A 23,432-nucleotide genomic window follows, 5' to 3' on the forward strand; every position below is an offset into this window, starting at 1 on the left:
GGTTGGATGTGCCGTAGAGATCAGACCACTGAGAGATCTCTCTAGAGAAAGATGTTTTTTCTATAAATGCATACCTACTTGTATAGATATATGGAAAGTGTAACAGGAACAGCTGAAAGACATCCCTGTACCAGTTATTTTTTTCTTTTTTTTTGGGGGGGGGGGGACCAATCCAACCAGTTAGTGCTTTTCCTAAAAGGGAGGTGTCTGGAGAAGGATGGGGAGTACCTACGTAAAGTTGTTTACCAATCTGGTTGTAACTGGACAGATTGGGTAAATATCATCTTATATGTACCTACCGTGTTTCCCCGAAAATAAGACCGGGTCTTATATTAATTTTGGCTACAAAAAACACACTAGGGCTTATTTTCAGGGGATGTCTTATTTACGGTATGTACAATGACCATCTTAAAGTGATTTTAACCCTAAAGTAAATTAATAAATATCCTGATCCTTTAAAGCATGATAGACAGCACAGTGCTTGTGCTGTGTCATTTACCCCTCTCTATGTTCTAAAGACCTTGAATAAAACAATAGAATATTTTAAAAAAAGTTCTCTCCCCCTCTTTCCCTGTCAGCTTAGGAGTCAGCATTAAGACATTCTTTAATCCCAAAAATAAACTTTGGATAAAGTCATTGTAAAATTATGTAATCAATTTTGTTAAAAGATTATGTAATGTGCAGTGTGACACCTTTTTTGTAACTTTATTGTTGAAAATACCTTATTTACAGTGCCGCTGGGCACTCACGTGACCCTCCGGAGCTCTACTTTCCCTCTCCGAATACTGCAGAGGGAGGGGCTGAGATCAAGGATTTTGCTAGGGCTTATTTTTGGGGTAGGGCTTATATTGCAGCCATCCCTGAAAATCACGCTAGGTCGTATTTTCGGGGTAGGGCTTATTTTCAGGGAAACAGGGTATACATTTTATATGTATAGGTACCTATAGAAAGGGTATTACTTTTTTCACTCCTTTCCTAGCAAGATTAATAATGTGGTTGTAAACCCTTACATATACAAGTGAAGTGACTAGTCTCAGGTGATACATAGAGATGAAACACATACTCCTACATAAGTTTTACCTGTTTTTAAGGGTAGGGTGGTGGTTGTTTGTCATGTAATCCATATTCCCCTCCTCGTTGGGTGCCAAGCAAGGGTCACATGACAGGCTTACCCCGGGGTGGGTTCTTCTTGACTATGTTAGGCACTTTGTTACAGGGTCACTATATACACACACGGGGTACCTTTGCTTTGCATTATTTTCTCAATACCTTAAACAAGGCTGAGGCTGACATGGGGGAATATTCAATCCTTAGTTCCTCTACTCTTAGAGGAGAATGTGCACCATGTACACTGGCACTGTAACTGTACTCCCAGTTACCTCTCAGTTCCTGTGACAATTTATATTGTCTCTGTAATCTGCATTGTGGAGACACATGCTGAACCATCCACCTGTCCAGCGTTTTTCACTACAATCCCCAGTAGCGGAGTTTGCCCCACCGTGCACTTTGCGACGGCTCCACACGTGCCTTCAGCTTAACTCTTGAACATCTGTACAGAATGAGAACCTCTGTGGTGCAATCTGCTCCTGTAGCTATCTGAGATAGACCGCTGGTGAGGAAGTGCTGACAACATCTCCCTTGCTTCTAGAGGCCGTGCCACAAGCTAGCGACAGGCTGCTTGTTACACTTCTTGGCAACTACTTATGTCTTCATTCCACAGTCCAACAGGTAAAAACGTGATACTTTACTACATCCCTACTCCTAACTAGAGGCTTGAGTGCTGCCCCGGCATACCTGCTAAGATATAGTCTAGCAATTATAGTCCTTCAAAGACATTTCTACAGCACTGGTTATGTTCAGGGTGAACCCCAAGTTGAAAGTCTCTGTTTCAGGCAATGACTGGCCATACTCTACTACTTCTATAGGTCTCTTCCTCTGTGTGTCCCTTATGGGTCTCTTCATCTGCCTGTGTCCCTTACAGGTCTTACAACCCACAGTCGCGCTAGGATCCCATGGCTTCTGTCTCCCTCTGTCAGCTCTCTCCTACTGGGCCGACAACAGCGGTTCCGGCTCTTGCTCACTCTAGCTCTGATTCTCTCAGGGAAACTTTCTGAACCTGACCACTGTCCCCTTTTATATCACACAGGGCAAGTGGGCCGAATCCAAACTGGAACCCACCAAGAATACCTAAAGACCAGACAAAGCATTAACCCCAGCGCCCCCACCCAGGACAGCATCCATTGACTGCTGCAGCCTGCTTACACATTTATCTGCAACCATTCATATCTCTCCATTAATTTATTGTCCTGAATTTAGACAGCTTTTCTGAGCTTCCAGAGGCACAGCTCAGAGAGGGAGCTGAGTGTAAACTGAGATCTGAGTGGAGAGAAGGAACACAACCCCTCAATACAATCTATTAATCACAGGTTGTGTGTTGGAGACCCCCTACCCCATCTCCCTCAATTCCTTGGAATCATCACAACCTGTCAGAAATAACTCATGCAGATAGCAGAGGAACCAGACTGCTGACAGAAATCACACTCAGTGTTTTGGCTTGGGGCAAGTATACACTATAGAAGGATATGCTTTGTTCATTGTTCTTGTCATAGATTTACAACAAATTTAACACAGTTTTAAAGTGAACCTGACATGGACTAAAAAGGTACCTTGGATAACAAGATTGCAGGTACTGTATTATGTGGCAAATATTTGAGTCAGTCTTCAATGCACGTGGCCCTTTGGAGCCCCTTGGATCCTAGGTTTAGGCTGTAACTGGAGCCTCTCCATGTTTAGGATTATACCCCAACTCTCCTGATGCAAAATCCTGCTCTTTGTCATTTTACTATCACATGCCAGAGCCTCTACTGCCCACTTAGGTTCTATATGTAAATTAAAATAAGTAGGTCTATAGTTTTAGGTTTTATATCTGCTATAATTCAGTGGATCTCTAAGCACAGTTGTACAATAGTTAAGCAGGGAATGATTTTAGAGGAAGCTAATCATTATTTACATCTCGTAACCTACAGTAAGCACCCTTTTCTGGAGAATTTCTCAAAACCAAAACCAAGGTGGGAATTGAAGAAACCACAAATTGTATACTGGAAAAGGTATATAAACAAACAACCAGCTACATAAAGCTCAACAAAATCAGGAATAAAAATATTCAAACTTACCGCACTTCCAACACAAAAAGCAGCGTGTAAAACATTGGTACTGTTAATTTCTGATATATTGCTAACAAATGATGGAGCAGATAACCATACTGTTGACCGAAGTATAACACCTGAAAAGACAATTACATGATGAGCATAAGGTAAATTAGACTAAAATTCCAAGGCATTAGAAAAAAAATGGTCAGGAATGTATTTTGGTGTGCACATGCTTGTTGAGGACCAAAAGGAAATGAATGGTTAAAAGTACCACAATGAGCATTGATCTGTCAAACAGGCAGTCGCTTGCAGGAGCCAAACATTCCCAAAAATCAGATATCGGAGTAGTACAGAAGAATACTAAGATCTTTTTCTCACACAGCTGATCGATCAAGTTTCATAAGATGACACATTATTGAGCATAATGGGTTACCTCAAGAATGTAGATGCCTCAATAGGCAGGAAATATGCTTGCTTGCCTGCACACAATCTAAGTTCTTTTTATTTAAATAAAACTTTAAAGGTTTTGGGTCAATTCTGTTTTATTTTTTTTGGAAGTCCAGCCTTATTTACAACAATGGCTGCAATTATTGCCAACTGCACCCACATTTATTTTCAGTCTCTTTTTTTTTTTTTCTTGTCATCTTCCACCTTTTGTTGAGGCTAAAGGCTGCACTTCCATCCATCCTCACCGTGGTTAAGTACGTCATTTCTCCTTGCCCATTGGTTCCTGGGATAGCAGTGCCATCAATCCCAGAAATCAATAGGCATCCCCCACTGCTATAAGCGCATTATTTCATAACAGGAAATGACACAATGTTTCCTCCTAGTTGCTTGATTGATTGACAGGTTGCCATCGCAACGGGGCGAGAACTTTATATTACCGCTATCACTATGGCAACCTGCTAGGCACACAGTGGGCTGTGATTCATTCCCATTGCACATGCACAAGATCGGGAGGTGCATGCTGGGCAGCCAACTGCACCTAATCACGTAAGAGAACCAGCAGGCTTCAGATGCCTACAATCAGGGTGGCTGTGGATAAGGAGTTACAAGTAAGTCTCAAGAGGTGCACAAAGACCGGAAACTGTATAATGTCCAACAAATGCCGATTTATAATGTATGAGCGGTGACTGTCATGAAGGTGAAAAAAAAAAACGCCCGAAACTCCGCTTTAAGCGTATGTGTTTTTGTATTTGTATACAGTTATTTTACATCTATTTAATTTTACTTTCTATGTTTAATGTTTTACAAGTAAACATGTAATGTTTGACAATGGATTATCAGAGCATAATGGCGTAGCCTAAAAGATAGCACAGTGTTAGTTACTACACTTTAATTTTACTTGTTGCTGCAAGAAGAATGCTAAATATTAATATGCAATATTTCATATTTACCTGACTATATAATATATACACTGCAAAAAAAATTAAAGGAACACTTTTAATCAGAGTATAGCATCAAGTCAATTAAACTCCTTGGATATTGATGTGGTCAGTTAAGTAGCAGAGGGGGTTGTTAATCAGTTTCAGCTGCGTTGGTGTTAATAAAATTAACAACAGGTGCACTAGATGGGCAACAATGAGATGACCTCCAAAACAGGAATAGTTTTACATGTGAAGGCCACATTTGAGATGACCTCCATAACCGGAATAGTGTTACAGGTGAAGACCAGACATTTTTTTTTTTCCCTACTCATCTTTTCCATTTTTTACTAGTTTTGCATTTAGCTAGAGTCAGCGTCACTACTGGTAGCCTGAGGTGATACCTGGACCCTATAGAGATTGCACAGGCAGTCCAACTCCTCCAGGATGGAAGCCTGCAGCATAATTTTTTCACTTTGATTTTGGGGGTGTCTTTGAATTCAGCCCTCTGTAGGTTGATAATTTTAATTTCCATTCAACAATGTGGCATCCTTTCATTCCTAAACAATGTGGCATCCTTTCGTTCCTAACACATTACCCAGTCCATATAAGTATTGATATGCAGCATGATATTTTTCCTCATTGAGATATATATATATATATATATATATATATTGAAAGAAAACTAATATACAGTCAAATCGAGGAACTACTAAGCCAAGCCCACATCCTGTTTATTAAAAATCGGAAAAAAGGGTTTTGGATGGGATTGTGGTAAATCCACAGGGTGGGGACCGAGGGGGACCCAGTGGAATTCCCATATTGAAGAGCGGACTTTGAGGGGCTGGTATAGTAATTGGTGAACAAACAAATAAATAAAAAAGTATAAATTTATTGAAAATTGTTATTAAAAACAGAGAACAACATGAATGTATCACATTTGGTAACTAACAACATAGTTTGAACATGAAGACATAAAATTAGTCCATAGACAACTCAACCATGTTGAAACGTAGAAGGTTGTTTCTTTGTAGTGGTTCGACGCGTTTCGCCGGAACAAAGTAATCGGCTTCTTCAGGAACCAGTTATTAGCGGCTAGAAAAGCCTTTAGCGTTAAACATTTACAAAAAGGAGAAGAAAAGACAATCATGAGTAACCTTCATATTGTACCATTAAACATAGGTAGTACATAGCATATAGCTATCCTATTGATTGAGATTCAAAACAATTATACATTACTAGTCAACTTGCTCACCTAGTTCACAGTTGGGGTTAACATGGGTAGGATTCAAGATATCCGTAATTATCCAGTGAGACCAGAATGCAGGTAACCCTCTCCAATAGATCCTCAAATAGGGGTCCGGAGAACCCTTTTATGAGGAGAGGTGGACCGAACCTCTTCCATTTTCCCCAAAGGGATGGATACATCCGATAACAAGTGCCAACGAGTAACCTCTAAGTTGTCACCATGGGGTACTCAACAGCGATAAGATGGTGAAGGCAGGGGATTGAGAAACTAGATAAAGCCCACGACGACTCTGTAGTATTCCATGACAAGGGGAAAGAAAGCACAAAAGGAAGGGCAAAAGAGAAAAATAAATGGTTATAACCCACCAAACAAAGAGCAATCCGCTTGGAGGTTAAAGATATAAGCCCATACTTGAGGGCTCCATTGATATCAAAAAGGCTCACCTTGCCAGAGAAATAACTCTATGTAGAGGTCTGGACGCCGACGCCCGCGGTGCCGGTTACCGCTGCCATCGGCGTCTCTGCCTCGTGGGCTTATAAAGAAGGAAGAGGTCCCGTCGGAAGTAATGCAGCCTATCGGCTATGGCGCAATGGAATCCCATTGCTGGGAGAGGACCGGATGTTTACAAGAGACATCCTTCCTCTGCTTTGCGCCCGAATCCACCTCAGGTGGAAGGGGAAAACATCCACACTGGCTCAAACCGGATATAGCGGCACCTCCCGATCCTATCAAAGAACAAAGATAAAAAATTTGGTGATTGATACAAAAATACTTTGGAGGTCCCAAAAATAAAAAAACCAAAGAAAGGGGCATATATATATATAAAAATATACATATAACCACATACATTGAGTATACAAAGGAAAGAGGATAAATTCATAAGCACCACTTAGGTACATACAGCCCCATAAAGGAGCATACTTAATAAGCATATCTCATTAACGCAATTGCCAAACAAGAAGCTCAAAACAGAGCAAGAGGATGGCCATTCATGGGGATATAGTCACATTACATCCTTAGGGTAGGGAAGGGGGGACTAAAATAGAAGGAGGATAAAAAGATAAAAGGAATAAAGGGAAGTGGGAAAGTAGGAGCAAGAAATAGGTATGTATGAAATGGTCAAAGAAAAAAAATGAAAGAGGAAGGGATGAAGATATGAAAGAGTCCTGGAGGTAGACAACAAGAACCCCAGAGGTGGATTGTTATTGAATTAAGAATTCAATTTACAAAAATGGTTTATATGACACGGCTGAGTTCAAGCCGGGCCATTTGGTAGCTTGCTGATTAAAAATCCATTTTGCTTCCTTTTGGAGAATAATTTTATCAGTATTTCCACCTCGTGGGTTGTTGTTCACCACCTCCAGGACTGAAAAAGAAACCATGTGAGGGTCAAAACTGTGGTTGAGACCGACATGCTTACATATTGGTGTAAAAATGAGACCCACCTCTAAATAATAAAGGTGGTCGTTGATCCTTTGCCAAAATCTCCTTTTGGTTTTGCCTATATAAAAGGCACCACATTTACATGTGGCTAAATAAGCTACCCCCTCAGTCTGACAGGTGGCTGAGAATCTTGGCCGTAGCGTTCCTCCTCGTGGCAAAGGGAGGGTAGTACCCTCCCTTACCCATGGGCATTGGTCACATGCCCCACACCTGTGGGTCCCCAATAATCCCTCAGATCTCACAGAGGTAGAGGACTGAAAATGGCTATGCACCAATGAGTCGCCCAAAGATCTAGCCTTCCTAAACACCAATTCTGGCGTTGATCGAACATATCTAGAGATTGTTGGATCCTCCGTCAGGAAGTGCCAATTTTTGGCCAGTATGGAGCGAATTTCTTGATGATGGGCACTGAAGGTAGTGATCATTTTTGTCGTGGAGGGGGGATTCCTGTTTTTTGGGGGGATAAATCAAATCCTCCCTTTTCTGAGATTTAGCCTTTTGATAGGCATTCTTAAGGACCCTGTTGCTGTATCCCCTTAGTTTTAATCTGTGTTGGAGAGCTCTTGCTTCCCTCTCAAAGTCCTCGTCCCTTCCGCAGTTGCGGCGTATCCTGAGATACTGACAGTAAGGAATGTTACGTAACAGCGGTCTTGGATGACCACTCTGGTAATGGAGAATAGTGTTACCGGCTGTATCCTTGCGATACAGAGAGGTGAATAGAGTTCCATCAGGGGACATGTGTATGTAGGTGTCTAGAAAGGGAATCACCAAATTACTGCATTGCATCGTGAATTTCAAGTTATATTGATTGATCGATAGGTATTGCATAAATTGTAATTTATATATAAATTGTATCTAGCTGTATCTAGTTTCTCAATCCCCTGCCTTCACCATCTTATCGCTGTTGAGTACCCCATGGTGACAACTTAGAGGTTACTCGTTGGCACTTGTTATCGGATGTATCCATCCCTTTGGGGAAAATGGAAGAGGTTCGGTCCACCTCTCCTCATAAAAGGGTTCTTCGGACCCCTATTTGAGGATCTATTGGAGAGGGTTACCTGCATTCTGGCCTCACTGGATAATTACGGATATCTTGAATCCTACCCATGTTAACCCCAACTGTGAACTAGGTGAGCAAGTTGACTAGTAATGTATAATTGTTTTGAATCTCAATCAATAGGATAGCTATATGCTATGTACTACCTATGTTTAATGGTACAATATGAAGGTTACTCATGATTTTCTTTTCTTCTCCTTTTTGTAAATGTTTAACGCTAAAGGCTTTTCTAGCCGCTAATAACTGGTTCCTGAAGAAGCCGATTACTTTGTTCTGGCGAAACGCGTCGGACCATTACAAAGAAACAACCTTCTACGTTTCAACATGGTTGAGTTGTCTATGGACTAATTTTATGTCTTCATGTTCAAACTATGTTGTTAGTTACCAAATTTGATACATTCATGTTGTTCTCTGTTTTTAATAACAATTTTCAATAAATTTATACTTTTTTATTTATTTGTTTGTTCACCAATTACTATACCAGCCCCTCAAAGTCCGCTCTTCAATATGGGAATTCCACTGGGTCCCCCTCGGTCCCCACCCTATGGATTTACCACAATCCCATCCAAAACCCTTTTTTCCGATATATATATATATATATATATATATATATATGGTATTTTTTTGTCCAAAATATCTGTAGATTTATCTAGCCCCATCATACAGCCAGAAATGCATCATCCCTATTTCCTGTCACAGCTTCCTGTTGTCACCTGTTTGCAGTCAATACATTACTGAGGTCCAGTTTGTGATCTACTGCTCCTATAAACTACACAAATACTTTCAAATTTCCAGTGCCTGGAAACATGTTAAACTGGTAGCACATTGAAATTAACCTTAATTGGCTCACATGGTGGAATCTTCTGCACTTATTTGATTTCTTCAGTGCAAAAGCTTAAGGCCCTTTTCACACAGACGGACCGTTCAGATCCGCCTGTCTGTTTTTTTGGCGGATCTGAACGGTCCCCCCAAGCATTCCTATGGGGCATCGGATGTCAGCGGAGACATGTCCCGATCTGATCCGTCAAATCTGGACGGATGGAAACCCTATTTTCCATCCGTCCAGCGGATCGGATCGGATGGCATCGGATGAGAACGGAAAAACGGTCCGCTCCCATCCGATTTCCCCCATAGAGATACATGGGGAACTGAAAGCTGTGTCTCCGCACAGCGCGGAGACACAGCTGTCATCCTTCTGCTCAGTGGGGGATCGGCGGCTCGATCCCCCGCTGAGAAAAACGGACTCCGTCCAACGGACGGAGTGTGTGAAAGGAGCGTAAGGTAAGTAAATAAAGACAGTTGATGAGGTTAAGCTAGCCATACACTGTTAGAATGTTGGCCAATTCAAAGGAATCAGACAAAATTCTTACAGTGGGTGGCTCTGCTGGCTTGACAAAAGTCGATTATTTAATCAACTTTTATCAAAGTCAAAACTTTTTTTATTAATCAGATATATTTTATGAAATACATTTTTTTGTACATTACAAAGGAAAACATTGCATAGAAAACAGAGGAATCGGGTTATATATCAAACAATACATGCTTACATCAATATTTATCAAGAAAATGGCGCCTCTCCTTTATATGTGCTAGGTATAAAATAACCTGGGTAGAGCAGCCTTCAATGATAATTCTGAATGCTAAGTGAGGCGCTATTACTAAATATTACAACCCCAAAATTCTACAAACTGTTAAATATGAAGTGCCAGTGCAAATATTTGTGCTTAAATAATTTAAAATATAAAGTGCATTTGTATTTAAATTTTCTAGAAATATTATAAATATAAAGTACATTTAAATATGTATTTAAATGCACTTTATATTTATAATATTTAAGCACAAATATTTCAAGAAAATTTATATACAAATGCACTTTATATTTTAAATTATTTAAGCACAAATATTTGCACTAGCACTTTATATTTAACAGTTTGTATATTTTGGGTGTGTGAAATTTAGTAGTAGTGCCTCACTTAGCATTCAGAATGCTTACATCAATACAGTAACGTACATCCAGACATTCGTCAAAAGGTCAATATAACTCAATAGAAAGGAAGGTAAAACATTTTTGGCCAAACAGCATCTGCAGCCAATCAGTTGTAGGTGCTGTTTGGGTATTCTGACAGCCAGTGCTAATGGAATAATAGGCTAGTAGGGGGAATTCATCCATTAGTGTAAGGCAAGCTTTAAGGAGCTTTAAGGCCTATGCACAATCTGTTAAAAAAATACTCTAATCTGTTCCCAGAGACTTAGTTATTCTCCAGAGACTACCATTCTCTTGAATCTCATACAACATATGGATGAATCACAATCACAGCTTGCAAGTTAAATATTACTATTATTGTAAAGGATTTTTATTTGTTAACCACTTTCTGCCCACACTATAGTCGAAAGACGGCTACAGCGCAGGCTTACTTTGCCAGGAAGCCATCATATGACGTCCTCTCGTGATCGTGCTGCCCGTGCACCCCCTGTGGCGTGCTCTGCGTTAGCTAATTCCTTCAGATTCAGTTGATCACAGATCGGGGTAAAGAGCCAATCAAAGTGGCCCTTTACCAAGTAATCAGCTGTGTCCAATGACAGTAATGTAAACACAAGCTGGTTAACGGCTTTTCTTTCTTCACACTGACAGCATGAGGAGAGGAGAAGAGAGCCAATAAATGACTTGTGTTAAAGGGACATCTACAATGATAATCAATCTACTGATTATCAGTGTCCCGATTAAAATCGCAGTCCCAACAGTGCCCACTAATGCTGCCAATCAGTGCCCAACAGTGCTGCCAATCAGTGCTCATCAGTGCTGCCAAACCAGTGCCCATCAGTGCTGCCAATCAGTGCCTGATCATCAGTGTTACCTATCAATTATGCCTATCAGTGCCCATCAGTGCCACCTACCAGTGCCTATCAGTGTCCATCAGTGCCACCTATCAGTGCTGCCTATTAGTGCCACCTAATAGAGCCCATTAGTGACACCTATCAGTGCCCACCAGTGCTGCCTATTAGTGCTGCCTGATCAGTGCCTCCTCATCAGTGCCCACCAGTGCCGCCTCATCAGTGCCCATTAGTGCCACCTATTAGTGTCCATTGATGCCCATCAGTGACCATGGCTAGAGATGGAGATAAGGGCTTTGCTATACACAGTTTACAAAATATCAGACTTGTCAATCAATGACTTTGCTGTTTAGTCCTCTTAGATTTCACATTTTGGAGGAAGAATGCATGTAAAACATCTGATGGACTGGATTGTGGAATTATCACTATGTACTTGGGGAAGGGATATGCTTACTTTACAAACTCCCATTAGTTGTAGTAACTTTTGTGTCCCAACCAAAACAACGAAATTCCGCTTTTCCCAATAATCCTTTAAGTATCAATTTTACATGTGGATCAGCTATTCTTGAAATGTTACACTTTTACCCATCACATTGTGTTAGTCATGAGCAACATTCCTTTAGCTTTCCTTGTTGTAAGTCCTTCAGGCATAATAACATTTAAGCAGCTGAAATGCAATGAACTGTAAAATGGACAATACATAAATTAATAGAACACCCAAAGATAATATTTTGGGACTGAATTAACGCTGGCAAGTTAAAAAAAACCCAATCACTTCTTATATTTCCAGATGTGAGACATCCTCTCCACAGTCCCCATTACAATAATATCCTATTCATGTTTCTATACTCTGCAGTTATTAGGTTCAGCGTACATGGGTGCCAGAATCAGAAACAAACACAGCAAACTTCCAAGTAGTCTCAGGCAAAAAATGGGTTGAATACAAGATCAGTCTTTGAGAAAGCAAAGCAATATATGGCAGACACAGAATTCAAATACTTCATTGCACACTTATCAAAATGTTTTGTCAGTTCATGTGGCTGATTCATTAAAACTTTAAGAAAGAATCTGGGTTTACCTTGCATTTTATTGACAAATGTAAACTACAATTCTGGTTGGTCAGACAACAACTCTATTGCCTCGTACACACGCAACGATTATCGGCCGTGAATTTTCAGCCAACGTCCGATCGGCCGTTTTTCGGCTTGTTAGTATGATGCTGCCAACAACCGACTCCGACTTTTCGGCCGAAAAAAATCTGGTGTGCAGGCTATAAAATTTTTGTTGGCCGTCACCACAACGGACGATTTTCCATCAGTCAGTACAGATTTCGGCAGACAAAAATCTGATGAGCAAGACTGGGCATGCTCAGAGAAGAAAAAACACACGGAAAGTAAACCATCACATGACATCACTTCTGAAGCAGATTTTTGTTGGCCGAGAAAATTCATGTGCAGTCTAGAGCACATTTCAACCAACACAACAACACTGGACAAAAGTCGGCCGATCGGTCGGCCGATAATCGTTGCGTGTGTACGAGGCTTAGGTTTGTTCTGATTTATTTTCTCCAGTTTTAATGATATACCTCCAAGACAGCAGCTGCAGCTGTACAGGTGTTATCTCACTGGTGAGTAGTTTTTATTGCTTTCGCACTATTGTATACATTTGCACGACAAGGATAGAAGGCACCAACAGGTAACCAGACCCTGTGTGAGGGGGGCAGTCTCTGCATAAATAGTTCATAAGAAGTTCATTAGAAGTCCATATAAGTATGAAGTTCAAAAGACAGGTGGAAGTGATCCAACAAGAATGGGGGGATCCTGAGACATGGTGTCCAAGCACTAGGGCTGTAGGGCAGACTTGTTCACAGGAGCAGAAGCAGGCTCTAAATGACAAGTAGGACAGAGAAGAAAAAGCGCCTTTAAGTGCAGACAGTTTACAGGTTTATTAGGTGCAATAAAATACAAGGGGCAACTCACATGGAGTGAAGTAAACAAGCTTATCAGGAAGGGGAGTGCTGAATGTCAGCGCTGGATGTCCGCGATGTGGACCGCCAGGGTCCGCTGCTGCATGGAGCAGGCCAGGCGGAGGTCCTCAGGTGGAAAGCCAAGCAGGGAAGATGAAGCTGGACAGCGGCATGGACCGCGGTGTGGATCACAGCGCATGCAGAAGACTTCACTGGAGAGGGGGAGGTCGCAACATGTTTCTGAGTCTGCATGATGCTGGTCCTGGGCATTCACACTCCTTTGTCAGGAATCTGCAGGGCAGCAGTGGACCCTGGCGGTCCACATCACGGACATCCAGTGCTGACATCCCAGGCTCCCCTTCCTGATGAGCTTGTCTTACTTCACTCATTCCTAAACTGGTCCCAAAGCCTCTCAAAGGGAATGGAGGGAATTTTTCCAAGTGATGTCACCAATGTAAGAGGTATTCTTCCCTCTGACACTCTGTGGGTGGGGAGCTCTACACTGGTCAACAATGTGAGGGAGTTCATTCTTTCTACAGACCACCATTGTCAGGTATTAGAGATGTGTACGATGGAAAAATTTGTTTCCTTTTGATTTAGTTTCATCATATTCGTTATAGAGAATATGGTGAGGTGCTAACACATAAGTACAACCAATCACAAATCTAGTATCAAATAAATGGCGAACTCAGTATTTAGGCGTAGTAGTACTATAAATATCACCATATGTGACGTGTGACAGTGAAAAAAACTAAACACTACACAGTTTTTCTCCATGCGTTTTTGAGCCACCTTGGATTTGAGCCACACACATAGGATAATACTGGGATAGAGATACCCCTAAATCTTCACCTAGGAGGAGGGTGTCGCTGCAAGACCAAAGAGATCTACCTGCACTGTAGGTCCTCAGAGGCCTTAGTGCTTCTGGTAAGTGTCCTCAGCTCACAGGGTGAAGGATCAGACATCCCTACATCACTTTTCATACTTCACTGAGAGAAGAAGCACAGGGAAAAAGCACAAGATTTGTCACTACTTAACTTGGAATTTTATATTTTATATGGACTTTCTTCCAATTCCAATTTTTTGTGTCGCTTTTATAATATATATTTGTTCGGCACTCATTTACATAGATTCATATATATTTTAGTTCCAATTTATTTGTATAAGTTGGTGCACCCATCTACAGTACCAGTACTATTTTAGTTTGGGAGTGCACTGGTATCAATTGATTTAGGTTTATTCATTACACCTTGATTTTTTTCACTGTCACACGTCACATATGGTGATATTTATAGTACTACTACGCCTAAATACTGAGTTTGCCATTTATTTGATTCTAGATTTGTGATTGGTTGTACTTATGTGTTAGCGCCTCACCACATTCTCTATTCTCATTTAAGTCCTTTGTACTTAAATTGAAGGCAGCTTCACAATACACAGCGATTCTCTTTAAAGGGAGGCGCCGTTACTCTCTACATTATCCCATCATATTCATTATGTTATAATGATTTGTTTTAAGAATTCTTTTCACATATTTGGATTCATTTTGTATATTTGGATTCATTTCTTATATTCGTTGTTCCGAATTGATTCATATTTCGAAAACTATTTGGGAAGATTGGCTTTATTGGTTTTAATGTCTTAATTCGTTATTTTGTGAGAATAACTTATGCACTCTGTTGGGTTGGATGGAGGAGGATCCATTAGAATCACCAAATCATAACATAATGAATGGAATAAAATTAATTTTGAATTCATTCGTTATGTTATGATTTGAAGATTCTGATGGATCCACCACCATCTGACTCAAATACAATATGTAGCAATCATCATCTCATTTTACATTTATATCTTACTGTATTTATTGCAATATGTTTCCATTTCATATGTAGTGCCTTTTTTATAATAATGACATATGGTAAGGCAACATAAAAATGAAATAGATCTGAATCAATTCTGATCATTCTTTATATCGTTGCATTATTTCGGAACTGAGTAAAATGAATGAATTTAGTTGTTTCGTTATAATTTATTTCAGATTCAATACACTTAATTACCATTGTGATTCAGAGATTGGTATCACTCCGAATCGCCAAAGAAGGAAAATCTCATCCGAGTTTCGATTCGTAACAAAACATTTGACACATGTCTCCCTAGGTAAAGGGTTGAAAAATGTTGATCTCTGAGTTATGAAAGCTATTAGCCATTAACAAAGTTAGGAATGTGCACTTCATTAGGAAAGGAGCAAATAAACTCCCATTAATCTTCTAAATTCAAAATAAATTTGGTCTAACGCACCTAATTCACACATAACTAGTTAAGTATCTTGCTGATAAGTCTTTATTATAGAGCAGTCAGGGAGAACTTGTTTTACACATAATGAGGTTAAACTGTCCCCTGGGGCTGGATTAGTAAACTGGTCTAATTGGTGCAATGACCCTCATCTTTGCAGCATCTAACCATCAATGTCTGCACAGGTTTGCACTAACTTGAAATACTGAATAGAAGATCTGCACAGTTATTGCATTTTAACATTATATTTTCATAATTGCTGGGTTAAAAAACTATCAATCAATTATCTAAGGCAATCTGCCCTGAAAGTAATATATGTACATGCAGGCCTTTCATGTGACTTGAGGAAAGATCTTACATGTGACACTGTCCTAAAACTTTCAAAGTCTTTTTAACACTTTTGGTCTCATGACCTTCCAGATAGCTTGCAGACTGATCTAAAGGTCATTTAAGCATAATTAGATGTTAACTGAAAAATGTATGGGCTTCCCCTGACTTTCATGCTCAATCACCTGCTTCAATATTGTTAAGGGCCCATTCACACTCTAGAAACTGCACATCTATTGCATATTTTTTCCTTACATGCATTTATTGTGCGTTTTATGTGCATGTACATGCCATTGATGCACGTTTACATTCAGTTGACACACGTTTTTCTATCTGCATCTGTCTTGTGAGGTGACGTCCTTCTTCTTTCTTTCCCTAGGCTTCTGTGTGCATTGTGATGCGTGAGAGCGCGTTTGCATGACTTTCCCTGCGTTTGTGGTGTGGAAGAATGCAGCATGCTCTACTTTTTTTTTACTGCACTGCAATAATGGTAACTATGCCCATAGGACTACCTTGATTTTGGCGATGGAGTGCAGTCAAAAATGCATCCAACTGCATCCCACTGCATTAGGTGTGAATGGGGCCTTAGGTGGAATGGAAGTCTAGTTGCACAAAAGCTGCAACAAAGCTGAACAATCTAGATGTTCAAGGTGTACAGAATGAGAGGTTCATACTGATTTGGGCACAGTGCTTTGATCTGGGCAGCTTAATAAACCTCTAAAGAGGAACAATAAGGCTGAACTCCAGGTATGATATTGATTGCATACTTTCTTATAATAACTTACTTATTTTCCAGCTATTTTCTGATGGGGCACTGGATAAACTGCAATTTACTGTAGTAACTGGTGCTGCCACAGTGATAATTGCGATATTCTGGGTCCTGCTTAGGTTCTATGTGATCAGCTTTCCCAGTGCACACTGACCACATCAGGTCACTCGCTCAGCACTTCTGCCATTCAAAGAATGCATTCAATTTTTTCAGTGAATACAAAGATTCTCTGATTGGACAAGGTTGTGAGGAGGGTCAGTGACATCAGGATCTCCACCTTGTCCAATCAGGAAATTCCTTCTACTCATTAAAAGAAATACAAGGTGTTCTAACACAGCAGTGTCAAGTGAGTGACCACTTTGGTCAGAGTACAGTGGTGAATCTGCTCACGTAGAACCTAAGCAGGACCCAGAAGATCACTACAGTAGACTGTTTCTGTGCATCGGGTGTAAGATATGTATTCTAACATTGTGCCAAGCTGGACCAATGTAAGTAAGAAAATAAGACAATGCCTCGACTTCAGCTTTAAATTCACTGAAATGACCTCAAACACAATATTGCAATTGTTTAAATGTGCAAATTTCCTAACCACCCATAAAAGCTGATCATCTGTCATAAGCCTGAAATATACACAGAAAAGGTTATACAGACTCAGACAGGTGCTCTTTGCAACAATGATGTAAATTATCTCAAGGTTTCAAACGTCTATATATCCAGCATGCTGGATGTTTTTTTATCACTGAGTCTTCAGATATGTACTTATACTCATGATGACCAAGAGCAGAGCTTGAAATCCCATTAGATTGTCCCGTGTAAATCCAACATAATACAGGATCTTGATATCAGTGGCAATGATATTTGAATATAAAAGTAAACATTACCCTTGCTGTATTTATAATGTTAGACACAAGTAAGAATTACTCTTATGCAAAGCGTTAAGTCATCTATAATTATAAAAACATGCATGCAAATATTAACACATAAAATATCTGGATTACCTTACCTAAACAGCCAAGCATATCACATACTATGACTAAGAGGAGGATCTTTGATGAGGAAGGTTTAGGCAAAGTGGATCTCCCGTGTTTCCTAAAGCCATGCTTTGTTTTAGGCAGCATTTGAACAATGGTTAGTAAGAGGCTAACCAGACCACTACCAATGCACAGGGAGCTAAATATGTTAGGTTGATAATCCAGCACAAATTGGGTGGCAGGATCCCTATTGGGACAGCAGTAAGTCTCCAGCCGTGGGGAAGCCATGGCCAGCCTGGAAAAGCACGTCAACTACACACAAGTCAGGAGAGGAAAGAACTGACTTGTAGGCTTCATTCTTTAGAGCTGTTCATCACGAGTTTACTCTGATCATGTGCCTTACAATCCCCTGCAGCTATGTCTCTGCCCTCATTCACTGAAATCTCAGGAGACCTTGCCAGCAAGGGTTGTAGTAGGCATACCTCCCACATTTTAATCATAACTCTATACTAAGCAGGGCTGCAATATATTGCAGCATCACCTATAAAATAAAAACTACATTTTATATACATTCATACAAGAAAGGTAGCTCTAATTTATATGGCTCTGCTGGAACAGATGGAATAAATTAGTACTCTGCTGAGCATAGCTGAGAAAATCTAGTTCTGCTGCTTTCCTGTTTAGGCTTGTTGACACTAGAATGATAAAGTAGAACTAAAGGCAAACCTTTGTTCTTTATTTTGGATAGAGTATGGAAGAGTTATAATCCCTGTCACTCTTCTTGCCATCTGTGTCCCATTGAGGAGATTTCCCTTCACTTCCTCCCCTATAGCCAGAAAAGGAAGGAAGAAGAAATCCCTTCATAGTGTGGAAATCCTTGTTTGCCCCCCTTGCTTACCAGAACTAGTATCCCTATTGGAAGATGTTCCATCTGTTTCTGTTCTGATGACAACTCAAAATTTGGGATTTTCTGTTACCAGAGATGCTGGTATGTCTTCCCAGAGCCAGTAGGTTCATCATTCCTGCTCTAATCCTTTGATGATGACCTTGGTTAGTCAACCTTTCATCTATATATGGTTACTGCCAATTATGAAGTTGTCTGCCTTTAAAAGAGAACTACAGGGTTGTGTTTTTTTTTTTTTAATTAAAATTATACTTACTTAGGTAGATGCAGCATCGATCTGAGGCTGCATCTGTCCCACGCCCACGTCGGCTCTAAGGCTGACAACTTAGCGATCAGACCCCGCTGTTCGCGCAGTTTTCCCCACCGCTCTGAGCAGAGAGTGGTTACTTTCAGTAACAGCAGTCTGCTCTGCCCCCTCCCTCCCAGCACCTCACTGGGGTGCTGGGTTGAAGAGGGGGCAGGAGGGGTTGGCTCAGTCTCTCAATGGCTTGCTGAGAGGCTGAGCCAGGTGGTGGTCCAGGCTCCTAGGTGTATCCTTCCTGACCATATGGTTGTAATCTTTACCCAGCCTAAACTGGTTCTGTAACGCTAAAGCCCGCTGTCAGCTGAAAATGGGTCATAGGAGTGCACAACGAACTGCACTCCTGTGATCTTCCAGAGAAGTACAGCGAAACAAGCCCTGGATGTATTTCTCTTTTAATTTGACTGGGAATGCTGCCACATCTTCTCCCCATGCAGTCCAACACTGGCCCTCCCTGGGTACTGGAGATTACTGTTTTTGCCTTGTAATCAATGACACCCCCCTTTGAGTGGGTGCAACACATCTGTATTATGTAGTACATCTTTCTGATGAAGCTCATCATCAATATGGCATTGAAAAAACTACTGACCATCATTCCTGAACTACTATAATTGTTTATGAAAGATTTCTAATCTGTAATCCCAAAGTGATGTGTAGCACCCTCCTAGTATATGTGCTAGGATGTAAATAGTGGGGCTAGAGGAAAATCTATCTTCAGCAGGTCTGCTTAATAGAATTCTGAAATATATTTGTTAGGGCTGCTCCTGTGTTCTGGTGCCACTGAGTTTGCTTGGACTACTTCTGCTTTCTGGAAACTAGTAGAGCTTTCTGGAACATGGGTGGGAGTTAGGTAAATAGGTAACATGAGTATGTAGCAGTCTCAGCCAATTACAGGGGAGGTGCCCCTGAGCATGCTGGTTTGGCCTATATATTCAGGGGACATGTTAGCTCTGGGTCCTTCCCAGGTGGTGGATTGCACCAGCGGGGGGTGAGGCAGGCTTGCCATCCCTTCTACTTTCTGCCATGCGGCCTCAGGTGGGCAACCTGAGGGCATGAAGCTAAAAGAAAGAAGTGACCCTGGTGCTTCTGAAGAGCTGATTGAGGGGGAGCTGTATCTGAGAGGATCTGTTTGCAACTCCACTGAGTACAGACCAATGATCTAGGGGCCTGTTCTTTTTTTGGCTACCTCTGTGTGCTAGTACAGTTAGCCAAGGTTCCAACTAAAGGGATCACTAGTTAGTGATATGAAGAGCTTGTCTAACTGTTGCTACTGCATTGGACTCTGCTCTGTTCTACTACTTTTGGACTGTCAAACAGTCTGCCATAACTGACTTAACTTGCTCATGCTATTGATTTCTACACTGCTACACAGAAGTCTGTCATCTGCTTCCAACAAAGGACTTTGCGTATGTAGCAGCTTTTCCAGGCGTGTGGCCTGATGTGGGTCTGCCATCAGTACTGGTTACCCCCCCCCCCCCCAGCCCTTGTGAGCTGCGGCCCTGGGTGTGAGCACTGAGACATTGACAACTCCGGCATCTTTGTTTTGTTGTTTTATTGTATTTAAGGGGATGGGAGAAGGGAATGAGTGGGATACTCCTTTAGGCTCAACTAGATAGAATTGTGGGACATTTCTGGCAAAAATGCCTGTTAGCGCTGTCTTGACGCCAGCCGACACTAACCAATGCTTCCTGGCGCTTGAACACTGTATAATTACTGAAGCTGTGCTAAATCCTCGACTTTAGTCCAGAAGATCAAGGACTGTAGAACTGCTTGACTTGTAACACTGCAATAGCTCAGAGTCACTGAATGGCTCCCTCCAGCATTGCACTGGCTGAGAGAGCTCCTTGTAAGTTCCTAAAATGCTGCAACTCTCAACAGGCACACTACACACTGTGCACTAGCACTTCATGGCCCAAACCACAGGCGCCCCCTTTACACTTTAAGCTCTTCAGGGTCCACTGACTATGTGCCCCCTCTGTCACTTCAGGGTCCTCAAGCCAGGTACCCCCTTTCACCACTAGCTGGCCCTGGATCCCCGATCCTCTTCCGGAGTGGTCCCCTCTAACTTCAGGCAGACCCCCAGGGGCAATCCTCAGTACTCACGACCTGTGTAGGCTTTCCTGGGACTGGACCCCTCTGACTCTCTGCAGGTTCTCGGCACACCGGATCCCCTCAGCTTAGCTCAGCACTCTCTGGATCTTCAGGCAGCACCCTGAGATCCTCCTCTTCAGACAGTAGGGGAGACAGCCGTTCTCTCCCTCCTGGGACTCTGCTCCAGCCAAAGACCCCGTATCATGCGCCACCCCCAAACCTATACCCACTCCTAGAATCCTTTGCAGAACAATCTGCCTTCTGGGGTAGTTACAAGCCTGGATGTGTCCCCTGATTGGGTTTCCTCCACCGCCCCATGAGAAGCCTCTCACAGGGGCCAGTGGGGAGACTCCCCCTTCAGCAGGCACACCTGGAAACCATGACACCCTGACTAATAAATCACAGCCCTGCTGTTAGGCAGACAAGGCCCACTATACCTTTACCAAGCACTTACCTGTAGGGTGCTACACATACTACTCAATTCTAGATCTGCTAGAGTCATCAAGTTGTGCATCGAGCCTAATTGTGTGTGTTCCTGGCTGCAGGAAATACCTTGTACCTGGCTGCCAGTGAAGAAGTAAGGACTAACTGTGTAATACTCAAGCGGCTCCTACCGGGGTAGCGCTACAGATGTATTTTCACAATAGCTATACAATAGTCGTTAAAAAATGTGCTGGTTGTGTCTACCACTCATTTCTTTTAGAGTAATGTATTTTAATTAACGATGCATGTTGGAATTAAGTATTTTTTAATATAGTATATATAAATGTATTATATAAATAATCTGCACCTTTGTATCATTGGCACCTTAAAAATCCCACTTTGCACGTGAGAAGTGCATGTAATACAGGGCTATAACCCCTGTCAATTTATTTATTAATTTATTTACCATCTGTGTCCCATTGGAGAGATTTTTCCCATTGGAGAGATGTCCCCTCTTTTCCTGTTCCTGTGACAACCAAAAATGTTTTTATTTTATTTTACTTTCATTCTCCATGATAATAGTAAATAGGACAATTATATCTTCCTACTAAGGGCACAGACAGCAAGTTACAAAAAAATTACAGGTGTTCTAATCCCTCTCTACTCTAATCTAATCTACAACAAAAAAAAAGTTTTACCTTTGGTTATACTTTGACCTACTTGGTCTATATTCTACCACAGCACAACCTGAAGACGCTGCACTGACTAAACCAGGGGTGTCAAACTCAATTTCATTGCGGGGCACATCAGTATTATGGGTGCCCTCAAAGGACCAGTTGTATATGTAAGACTATATAAAGGTAACCAGGGCTTTTTTTCCCGAAGAATAGGTGAATAGTGATGGGCTGAACATCCCCCTGTTCTGTTTGCACTAGAACATCTCGAACAGGGAAAAGGTTCTAGCAAACATGCAAACTCTAATAAAGTCTATCGGACATGAACATGAAAAATCAAAAGTCCTAATTTTAAAGGCTTATATGCAGGTTATTGCCATAAAAACTGTATGGGGACCTGGGTACTGCCCTGGGGGACATGTATCAATGCAAAAAAATGTTTTTAAAATGATAGATTTTTAAGGAGCAGTGATTTTAATGCTGTTTAGCCTCTTGCCGACCGCCCACCGTAATATTCCTGTGGCAGGGCGGCTCGGCTGCGAAAAATCACATAGTACTACGTGATTTTGTGCACAAGGTTTCATGCTTAGACACAGCGGGAGGCGGCCGCGGGAGGAGCGGCAGCGATTGCCGCTGCCCTCCCGCGATCATCAGGGAAACTGACCGAAGACCCGCCTGCTTATGTAAACAAAGCAGGCGGATCTTCTGTCAGACAGGCAGGGAGAGATCAGAAGTTTCAGCTAAGCTGAAACTGCGATCTCTCTGGGCCTGTCACAGAATCATCCCCCCACACAGTGAGCAAGCACTTTAGGCATACATTTAACCCCATTGATCACCCCCAGTATTAACCCCTTCCCTGCCAGTGTCATTTATACAGTAACAGTGCATATTATTTAGCACTGTATTAATGTCACTGGTCCCCAAAAAGTGTCAAAAATAACAGTTAGGGGTCCGATCTGTTCACCGCAATGTCGCAGTCCTGCTAAAAAACACTGATCACCGCCATTCCTAATAAAAAATAAATAAATAAATAAATAAATAAATAAAATGTCCAAAAATCTATCCCGTAGTTTGTAGACGCTATAACTTTTGCGCAAAACAATTAAAATATGCTTTTTGGAATTTTTTTACCAAAAATATGTAGCAGAATACAAATTGGCATAAACTGATAAAAAAAATGTATTGGGAATGTTTTATAGCAGAAAGTAAAAAATCTTGCGTTTTTTTTTTCAAAATTGTCGCTCTTTTTTTGTTTATAGCGCAAAATCTAAAATACAGAGGTGATCAAATACCACCAAAAGAAAGCTCTATTTGTGGGAAAAAAATTACACCAGTTGTATTTGGGTACAGCGTCGCACGACCGCGCAATTTTCCATTAAAGTAATGCAGTGCCGAATCACAAAAAATGACCACTTTAAGACGAAAGGTTTTGCTGCTCAATGATCAGGCCACTTTTTTCAACTTGGCACTGCGTGACTTTAACTGACAATTGCTCGGTCATGCAATGCTGTACCCAAACTAAATTAACGTCCTTTTTTTCCCACAAACAGAGCTTTCTTTTGGTGGTATTTGATCACCTCTGCGCTTTTTTTTTTTTTTTTGCGATATATTTATAAAAAA

At 41.2% G+C, this 23,432-nt stretch overlaps 1 protein-coding gene across 2 annotated transcripts in view; it reads right to left on the reverse strand.

Moving 5' to 3' along the window:
* Positions 1–17,822, reverse strand: part of GPR143 (G protein-coupled receptor 143) — a 57,767-nt gene extending 39,945 nt beyond the window's left edge. For both annotated transcript variants that reach the window (XM_082247206.1, XM_082247205.1), the window contains exons 1-2: positions 17,452–17,822; positions 3,174–3,283 (exon numbers count right to left, since the gene is read on the reverse strand). In XM_082247206.1, the coding sequence (XP_082103332.1) occupies positions 3,174–3,283; positions 17,452–17,707 (366 nt within the window). In that variant the 5' untranslated portion in view covers positions 17,708–17,822. The remainder of the gene's footprint in view (positions 1–3,173; positions 3,284–17,451) is intronic.
* Between the last annotated feature and the right edge of the window lie 5,610 nt (positions 17,823–23,432).

The sequence above is a fragment of the Pelophylax lessonae genome, assembly GCF_965119305.1.
Source record: "Pelophylax lessonae genome assembly, chromosome: 2".
NCBI lineage: Eukaryota > Metazoa > Chordata > Amphibia > Anura > Ranidae > Pelophylax > Pelophylax lessonae.